The 10,191-nt window shown below is 32.3% G+C and overlaps 1 protein-coding gene across 1 annotated transcript; it reads right to left on the bottom strand.

Annotated features, from left to right (window-relative positions):
* Positions 1-2,826: 2,826 nt before the first annotated feature.
* On the bottom strand, positions 2,827-6,035 carry LOC119607660 (cytochrome b5-related protein-like). Its single transcript, XM_037961714.1, has 4 exons — positions 5,793-6,035; positions 5,398-5,728; positions 3,528-3,910; positions 2,827-3,462 (listed from the first exon to the last, which is right to left on the bottom strand). Exons 1-4 carry the CDS (start codon positions 5,873-5,875, stop codon positions 2,958-2,960), a joined length of 1,302 nt encoding a protein of 433 aa, XP_037817642.1. The 5' UTR covers positions 5,876-6,035; the 3' UTR covers positions 2,827-2,957.
* Positions 6,036-10,191: the final 4,156 nt, after the last annotated feature.

Here is a 10,191-nt window from a genome sequence, read left to right as displayed (position 1 = left end):
ATGTTTATGTTATTTTTTTAATTAATCAAACATTTAAATTTAAATAATTTAAAAATATACATAATAATGATAATATTTAAAATATAAAATAAATTAAAAGAAAGGAACAAGTATACAAAAAAGGAACAAAATAAATGTAAATCAATTAAAAAACAACAACATCAAGTCTTTCAATTAAAACAATGGGGTACGAACGGGAAACAAAAGGATTTTAAAAAATAAAGAATTGGTTTTATAGTTATATAAGTAGTAGGCTTCAATTAAATCCTGAAATGTCATCTACAGGATTGATAATCCCCCCCGAAAATTCTAATGGTACATTTTTTTGACAAAAGGCATATGCTGAACATCGGAACACTGCGATATCATTCTACACTGATGATTCAAAAACTGAAATCTGTACAAACCCATAACTTTTGGTATCCGTCAGATTGCCTCGTTTTTAGGCGCAAATTTACACTATTGATATGGTGGAGAAAAGGCTCCCAACTCCAACTTATAAGTTCAAATCTGACAATACACAACATGAGGTCATTCAGGGAAATTTAATTGCGATCTTTAATGTCTTACTATAAACCCCCGATAAAGGCATGGAACATAATCGACGAATGAACGAAAAACGAGACGCCACTCAGGGATCAGATCTACAAAAACGTAGAATCAGTTAAGTTGGTACATCTATCTATTCGCGATATATTCAAATTTGTTAAGATACGTTCAGCAGCTCTACAAGAAAGTTGAGATGCCCTAAGGTTTGCAGAAATATAATGTACTCGCCATTAAGTGCTACTAAACGGGTTAAATGTTATCAAGTTCGTGGTTACTCCATGCAAAAAGGAAGAGTGTTCTAAACTGACGCCGTGACATCTTTTCTTCCTTTTTATTGTTCAAAATTATGCAGTACTCTTTGAAGACAAGACTCGGATTCCCAACATGTGTGTCGTCTAAAGACCCCTAATTATTACTCTTAATCTCTCTATATGGAGACTTTTCATGAAGTAAGCTGACTTCGACACCTAAGTTCAGCCAGACATTACGGTTTATATTGAACAAGGACTTGCATTTTGTAAGAGAGTTAACGCACCTCTACTAACTAATTCACATACAGTTACACATTTGAATACTGTGATCAGGAACTTACTTAACGTTAACCTAAAACATATGACTATCAGTAACACCTGATATTATCTTATTCAACTATGCTCTCGTTAAACGTTCGCGGTGTTGGTGCTAAAGTATCAGCTAACTCCTTCACGATACGAAGCTCAATAAATAACATTTATATATATAGAGATGTACAGTATGCCAGGTAGTGAGAGCGAATATAATAGCACTCCACAACTCTCGACAAATACCCCTTGTCAATTTGAAGCCAAGAAGAAGAAAATGAACAAGAAGGAAAGGGCCAGAAAGTCTAGATATGCCAAAGTTAAATTTATTTTAGACAAGAATGCTACCAATGGCACTAACTGTGAGCGCGATGAGGAAGATCGCGTCTGATATTAATTTCATCGACCAAAAGACAATTGTTTTGTTAACATTGACTTCTATAATTTCAATGCCATAGTAAACACATTAAAACTAAGGTAATTAAGATTCTAGTGAAACCTGTTATAGAATTGATAAAGTAGGAACCTGTTCTCAAAATTATCGTGAACATTAGTTTTTTGCTAAAAAACGATTCTAGTAGAACCCCTTCTAAACGAACTGTTTCTAAAGGAACCTGTTGTTGAATTGATAGGTGGGAACCTGAGTTTAATTTATATGGGAGATGCCCGCTATTGATAGTTTACCCAAATGTGCATATGGATTTCAATGTTGAGATTTCTTTTATTTAATTAATATGGGTGGTGCCATGTCGCCTACAACACGTACAACATCATTCAGGTTTCTAGTTCCTATATTGTCCCAGATGTAAAAATTTAATTATTATGGGAGGGACCATGCTCCTATTGCTAGTCCGGTTATTATTCCGCAAATTGTTCACATTGTTTTCAGCATTGCTCGTTCAAAACTTGAGGATTCTCGCTATAATGGTTTCCCAGATATACGAATTTTTGTATTTAATTCATATGGGAGGTTCCACGCTACCATTATCCACCAATTTATTAGACAAATTTTAGCATTTTAGCTCCAAAAGTTTCCTTGAATGGGAGGGATCATGCCCCCGTCAGTTTAGTAGACAAATACTTACATGGGTGTCAAAATTGTATTTGCAAAATTTGAGCATTCTAGCTCCAATAGTTTCCCCGATATACGATTTTTTAATTTAATTCATATAGGAAGTACCATGCCCCTTTTTCTAGTCCGCCCATATTTGTCTTAAATATTCATATTGATATCTAAGTGGATCGGACGAAATTTGAGCACTCCAAATTTTATTGTTTCCCAGATATACGATATATTTGGTACTAACTTTATGTGGGGGATGATACGCCCACTATTTCTTATCCGCCCATTATTACACAAAATTTTTATTTTGTTATAGATTTCCAAATTTACATAATTTAGTATTGGCTAGCAATATAAGAGTGGGATGTGCCACACCCACTAATTCTAGTTCGCCAAATTTTCCCCGCGCATTCATATATATGTCCAAGATGTTTGTGCAAAATTCGAGGAATATAGACGTACCAGTTTTCGAGAAATACTACTTTTAATAGTTATTTAGTAAGAGGACATTCCAATTCCAAAATAAAAAGTAGCCTATTTTTGCTTCCAGGCATACAGAAACACACTGTGAAAATTTCCAGAAAATCGATTTAGCCGTATAGACGTATATAGACTTCAAACAAACATACATACATATATAAAAACACACATTAATTTTAATATATATAGAAGATAGATATAGATAAATATTATTGTGGACTTCTAATTGATAATTACACTTTTTATAACATTTATTATTTTTAAAACCTAAATTTAATTAACTAATCAAAGAAATTTAAAAAAAATTACTTAGAACCCGGAGCCTTAGGATTAGTTTCAATTCTCAATAACTGCTTGTGTTGACCAATAATATGTTCCAAATGATTAATTTCTCTTAATTCACATTTAAATTCCTCCAATGTTTCGTAAAGTACAGGATACAATTGAGGCAAAATACCATGATCTAATGTGGGGAATAAATGATGCAGAACATGATCACCAAAGTGGGTCAAGACCAAGAACTGAGAACCTTTAAGATCACCACGATCGATTATAGTATCGACTTGATAAAGACCCCAATCACGATCTTCACGATTGGCATCACCTTCATGGAATATTTCCGGATCATGATGGGCTGCATTTAAGCCAATAACACAGAAAGAAAAACTGGCTATTGCGGTGATAAAGATCCACTGACGCAAACACCAGAAAATGGAATAATTCGAACATAAATACATGGATAATGGGAGAGAAAGACATATTAAATCGTGCCAGTACATGATATTCGTCTTACGCAGGGAGTAAAAAATTCTGAAATTACAGGAAAAAAAAACAGTTAATCTGATAATATTAGTGAAACTTAGTAATTAAAGTACCTTGTTAGTATTTGCAGGAAAAATGCAATCATATAGGCAATCGGCTCAGTTACCCAGGATACATAACGCATCATTTTACTTTTTATATGTGGACTTGGCACCCAACACAAAAGTGGTTCAAACATTGATAGTTCCAGATCAATATAGGAATTTGGATAGATGTGATGTGACAGAGAGTGAGATATACGCCACGCTGTAAAGTTCATCATACTCAAATTGAAAGCATACATTTGCCAGTTGTCACGTTTGTGAAAGTAGTTGTGTGATACCACTGTGGTCCAAACTAGAGCTGCACCCGCTAATGCCATGAATACCAAACTATCGTATTTAGCACTGGCCATGGAAAAAATAAAGGTACTTAAGAGCAAACCCAAATGGATTGCCTGTAAAAAATTGGGGGAAAAATGTGAAATTAATTTGAATGATTTTAGCTGGATAAGTATTTAAATTTAAATGTAATTGGGCACTTCATTAATGTCCTTTATAAAAAAATCGGTCCATTTAGATTATCATTAAATATCCTATTAACATACCTATGCAGCAACGATTAATTTTGAATTCCCCCTAATATAAAGTTTTTCTAGGCTAGGTTAGGTTGATAGGAGGATGTATACTACATCAAATCCGAAGAAATACACCTAGGCCACTATCGGGCCTGTTGTGCGCTCCTTTTCATGAAAAAAAAATTAGTGTTATACAGGAATGTTATTTCCGGAATAACATCACTTCCAAGATACTTGGTTTTAACTTCCAAAGTTTCACAGTCCTCTCCCCATGCTCTACATTCGTCTGAATCCGCATGTCCAATTTTGCATAGACGTGCTCGTAATTCTGTGTGTCCACTCAGAATACGTACTATCATACTAACTTCAGACTTGAGGAGATTTTTCGTCTTGCTTTTGCCTGGAAGCTTGTGTTATGATTTGCCATTGATGCAATGGGTACTATTGATGGCACTGTCTTGTTGTAACATCCCTTCCAATTGGCACCTTCCCAATTTTTAATATGACAGCTTTAGAGGCGAAGTAAACCCTACCTTTATTCTTGGCAAGACTAGTCATGGAATTCTTGTCGATACCTATTACAAATAGAGTTCCCCAGGTTCTTCTTTCCTGTAAAAGGGATAAGATGACAACCTCATCAACATCACGCCCATGCTGAACTCGCAGCTCACGCTCTCTCAAATTCTATAAGATCAGACCATAATGAGCCTTGTCTCCCATATAAGGCCTGTATAACACAGGTCAACAAATTTTTAACCCAGAAATACTTTTTTAAAGGAGTGAGCAGCGCTCAATCACAGTACATTTTTTAGATATCACGTCCCTAATATCGAGAGATTACAACAGCGCGAAAACATCATTAATTATAAAATTTGTTATGTCGCCAGAAAGTCCAATGTGTAACATCTAACATCTTTCTTCTTACAGATATTGTTCTTGAAGTGGTAAAAAATCTCTTGTATTTGCTAAGATATCGTGTCTAATTTTTTGGAATTTATATTTGTTTCTAACTATAAGTTAAGAAATCTCTAAGTAGGAAGAAGATATACCGGATGATAAACCTTTCTTAAAGTAGACATTTTATAAATATAGATGTTTTCGCGTCTTGTAGCGTCTGAAATACGGCCAAAAAGGGGGTTTTTCAATATTAATGACACCATATCTGGAAAATATGATGTAATGGAGAATTTCTAAAGCCAAATTCGGATTCAGCATTGTTCAGACCTTTCTGGATTTAGATTTCTTTTTAATTCTGTTACCCTGAACACTCTGAATGTAGAATAATTGGTCTGTAAAACTCTAATAGTCTAATAGTCTTTTATAAAGAGATTTCGTTAAATTTTAAAAATCCCTATAGGACAACTTACATCCGAGATCTTCTTTGGTTTATTATCAATTGTTCTCATCTTCTCCGCCACCCTTTTCTTCAGAGTCTTATAGAAACCATTCTCATGCAGGGTCAGCGTGTATATTCTTGGTTTCGCAGCCTCGCGCACTTTATATTTTTCAATCATTTTAGCTGGAGCCGATGTCAAATGATGAGCTTCGAAAGCTTCGGTTATATCAAGACCTTTTGTTTCTCGTATCCAAAATTTACCACCCGGATGTTTATCAATGAAATCGGTAAAATCATATAAGGTATCATAAATACGCCAAAGACCTTCAGCCTCATCATCTTTGCGTTTGCCCTCTAACCAACTGTGAAATATTAATATTTGAAAAATGCATCCTTGTAATTGTTATCCTTGCGAGGAATTTTTACCTTTTAGTAGTCACTAAACTTGAATTTCTATATGTGGGAAATTTTGTAGCTATACTACATTTTTTCCATTCCTCGGTAACCATTTTTGTATTTTATTTATTTAATTCAATCAGGATTTGATTTAATAATATATTTTTTTTTCTAAATTGCACTTCACTTGGCTAATGATGTCTAGCCTGGAACTTTTTATAGGCACTGTAATCAACAAAATATGAACTTAAACTAATTTAGAATTATTATTTTGTTTTGATATTTATTCCTAATTATTTGTTAATCTCATAATATTTTAGATCTGTATTCATTATCTCTATTAATTAATGACAATTGTTAACATTATTTTGTTCGACACTACCTCCGTAAAATCTTGGCAAAATTTCTTTTTAGATTATAAAAATACGTAATTATTTTCTAAATATACAGTGGAATACAGCTAAAGAGAACAAGTTGTAGGAAATCCCATTAGAGAAATTTTCTAAATTTGTAACTTTCTGTTGGTGTTTCAGATTATGCAGATGTTTCGAAAATTAATAAAAAATCTTGAATTTCAATCCAAAATTTTACCATTACTATAAAAGTAATTAGTTTATAGCCGTGTTCAATTGTATTAAAGTTTTTCATATATCACTTTTGCGTTTGACACTTTGTTTATTAATAATGTTACACGAATAATTGCTATAAGTTTTATATAAATTTTTATTTACATTTTTATAATCCTTATCAATTGTAAATATATTCCGAAACATTCAGAATCACTTGTTATATGAATGTAATAAAAATATTATTACTTTATTTATTACTAACTATACCTAGTGTGCTTCGCTACCCTCATCGTAATGGAATAAAATAAATATTATATACATATACTTATTTGCAATACCAAAAAGTCCTCATTTATATAAGTTTGATTTTATGATTCTAGTCTGAATATTACAGACAATTAAAAAAAACAGTTGAAGAACAAAAAAGTACCAGACAGTGCCTTTTTACAGATTTTAATTAAATCCGGATGATGCATGTTTGATTTTCAACCGGAAATTCCTCGCATACAGATTATTATAAAATCAGGAAGCTGCGCGTCCAATTTTATGTTTTTAGGTTCAATATTATAAAAAATTCGAAAAGTATTAGTAAAAAAACAAAAAAGTACCAGAAAGTAAACTTTTTAAATTTTCGTTCAATCAAGATACTGCGTGTTTAATTTTATGTTTATATATTTAATATTTTAGAAAACTCAAAAAGTACCAGATGAAGTGCGAAAAAGTACCAAAAGTCCTCTTTTATTTTATTTCATGTTTCTAAGTTCAATATTATAGAAAATTCAAAAAGTACCAGTTAATGAACGAAAAATACCAGAAAATATTCCAGTTTAAATTTGCATTCACTCAAGTCCCTGATTGCTTAGTTTTATGCTTTTAGGTTCATTATAATAGTAAATTCAAATAGTACCAATTGAAGAACGAAAAAGTACCAAAAAGTCCAGTTTTATACGTTCTCACTTAATCAGGGTTGCACATGCTTAATTTCATGTTTCTAGGTTCAATATTATAAAAAAATCAAAAAGTACCAGTCGAAGAACGAAAAACTACTAAAAAAGTCCCCTTTTGTAGATTATAACTTACTCCGGGCTTTACATGTTTATTTTTATGTTTCTAGGTTTAATTTTATAGAAAACTCAAAAAGTACCAGTCGAAGTGCGATTAAAATCCAAAAAGTTCCCTTTTATAGATTCTCATTTATTCCAGGCTTTAAGTGCTTAATTTCATGTTCCTAAGCGAAAAGTCCCTTTATTATTAATTTCAAGTTTCGATTTCAATTTCATATTTAGTGTTTCTAAATCTAAAAATATTATATAAACTGGATCATTGTGTTTTTACCCCTTTTGGTACTTTTTTCCTCCCCATTAACGATACAAATTATGTTCCAAAAAGTTGCAACATCGTATTGGGAGCCCGTTATTATGTATTCATATGTATATGTTTTTATTAACTTTAAAAACAATGTTTTATGAAAAAAGTACCAAAAATAGGTACAATTTTCACCCCTTAAACGTCCGAATATCCAAAAAGTACTAAATTCAAATTTTTATTTTTTTGTCAAGTTATGAAGGAGTCAAAAATATTTTTTGTATGTTCACTGGTGCGAAAAAAGTACTAAAATACAGTTTTTGCCCGTTTATTCCCTAAAGGGGAAAAAAGTACCAGACACTTATTTTTTAAATGAACGACGATAAGCTTTAAACTGTTTTTGTATCTTTTCTAGTTTAGGAGATATGAGGTTACCGAATTTACCTGTTTTTACCCTTTTTTTACCCCCTAAACATTTGAATTTCCAAAAAGTGGGAGACCGACCTCCTGTCCAAATTTCAGCTCTTTAGCTTCAACCGTTTAGGCTGTGCGATAGTGAATCAGTCAGTCAGTAACGTTAGAATTTTATATAAGTATATAGATTAAATAATCACCAAAGTCTTTATTAGGGAGAGACATTGATTATGGACCAGACAGATGTTGTGGAAAAAGACAAAATTATTTTGATTATCGTTAAATTAATTTAAAAATTGGATTTTTAGCATAAAACCTGTTATCAGCATAATTTAATGAGAAACATTCCTACAATTTTTACGAACAAATTGCAAAATAAAATTTAGAAAGCAATTGTTGTCAATGGGGTAATAGACGCAGAAACAATTCATTCGACATACATTTTTATACAAAAATAATTAATTTTTTTAAATCAAAAAAATGGAATTTAAAATATTAATTGAACTACGCTAAATATTTGAAAAAGTTAAAAATATACATATATTTTCAATTAATTTCTAATAAAGGGCTAATAGTTCAAACACGCTTTATTTTAATGATCGCAGATTAATAATAAACATGAATGATATTTTAATTTGTACCTATTTATATAGATTGTTTATTTAAATCGATCATAAATTGTGTAAACAACATGCAAAATTCATCATTACTTAATAAGGGGTTAGTGGGAGATGACCAGGGCACCAATATATTTCAATATATTTCAAAGTGAATGGATCAAAGAAATTTTATACAAACGAACAAATATTTTATCAATCAGAAGCAATTCAATTAAAATGAAACAAGTAAGAATGTACAGTCGGGCATGGCCGACTGTATGATACTCTACACCAGAGCGTATGTTAAGAATGTGGATTATTTTTTAATAATAAAGCATTTAAGTTTTTCACCTTAACTCCGAAATATTTTAACAATTTATTGACAAAAAAGAGATTTTCCAAAAGCTGAGTTATGTGGGGGTAAGAGTAAATATGGGCCTCTTCTTACACATTTACGTTTACATTAAAGTTATTTATGAAGAATTTTATCGTGATACTAGTGTTTATAAGTAAATTTTGACCTTGATGTGATTTTCCGAAGGGGACTTTGTATGGAGACTAGGGCCAAATATGGACCGATCATTACGAAGATCGGGAGTATAATTTAGACGTATACAAAAAAACGTTATGCCGATTTTTTGTAGAGATACTAGAACATTTTACATAATTATGAGCTCAAAAGCCCTATTTAGGGTGTACGGTTGTAGGGGGGCTAGCCGAATTAACCATTTTCAACAGGCTTCGTCCCTGGGTCGAAAAAAGAGTGTGTAAAAGAGTGACTGACAGACAGACGGACTGACATAGCTTAATCGACTCAAAAAGGGATTCTGAGCCGATTGGTATACTTTATGTTGGGTACACTTAGTACCAATATTTTTGGGTGTTACAAATATCAGCACAAACGCACTATAGTTGTGTAGGGTATAGCGTATAAATACAACTTAACTTTCCATAGCAATCCTAATCGAATTCTTAAAAATAAATATTTTCTGAAATTACAATTACTTTGTATGAAACATCAACATTTGAAGACCTATACTTCGTAACCAGAAGAGAATTTTGAATTTTTGTGCATCTCGGAGGTTAAGCAACGGGGCAGTAATAGTCATGCTTGTACATGGATCGGCAAAAATTGTCAAATATTACATCTTGAGAACTTGAGTAAAGTGCTTGTAGATGGACCGGCAGAACCATGTACAAAAGTGGTCATCGACGAGTAAGAAACACAAAGGGGCGGTGATGAGTCGTCTAGTCAGCTCACCCAGTGGTTGAAAAAGAACCACGGTGAAATACGGCTAACACGGCAGGTGTTCACGTAAATCACTTCGACATCTTGTTCTCTCCATATGCTTTATATTCTACGAATTTGGTTTATCCTACCAATCTTAGGGTTCGTCTTAACATCTCTTAGGTTTCGCCGACCTATTACTCAATCAGTCAATTTGACTACCTCAAGTTTCTTTTATAGTAAGTACATTAGCTGTATCAATAATATCTTGACCATGATATCTCCTAATTTCCGGCATGTCCTATAACCACTTT

The sequence above is a fragment of the Lucilia sericata genome, unplaced genomic scaffold (genome assembly GCF_015586225.1).
Source record: "Lucilia sericata isolate MDLA Ls3-8-SP2 unplaced genomic scaffold, ASM1558622v1 Contig000725F_arrow, whole genome shotgun sequence".
In the NCBI taxonomy this organism is placed as follows: domain Eukaryota; kingdom Metazoa; phylum Arthropoda; class Insecta; order Diptera; family Calliphoridae; genus Lucilia; species Lucilia sericata.
This window is presented reverse-complemented; position numbering and strand designations above follow the sequence as displayed.

Excerpts from the sequence above, each read along its gene's own strand:
- LOC119607660 (XM_037961714.1), bottom strand. The coding sequence starts at position 5,875 with ATGGTTACCGAGGAATGGAAAAAATGTAGTATAGCTACAAAATTTCCC. Across the intron at positions 5,729-5,792 it reads AGTTTAGTGACTACTAAAAG|TTGGTTAGAGGGCAAACGCA; the intron begins GTAAAAATTCCT and ends AATATTTCACAG. Across the intron at positions 3,911-5,397 it reads AACCAAAGAAGATCTCGGAT|GCAATCCATTTGGGTTTGCT; the intron begins GTAAGTTGTCCT and ends AATTTTTTACAG.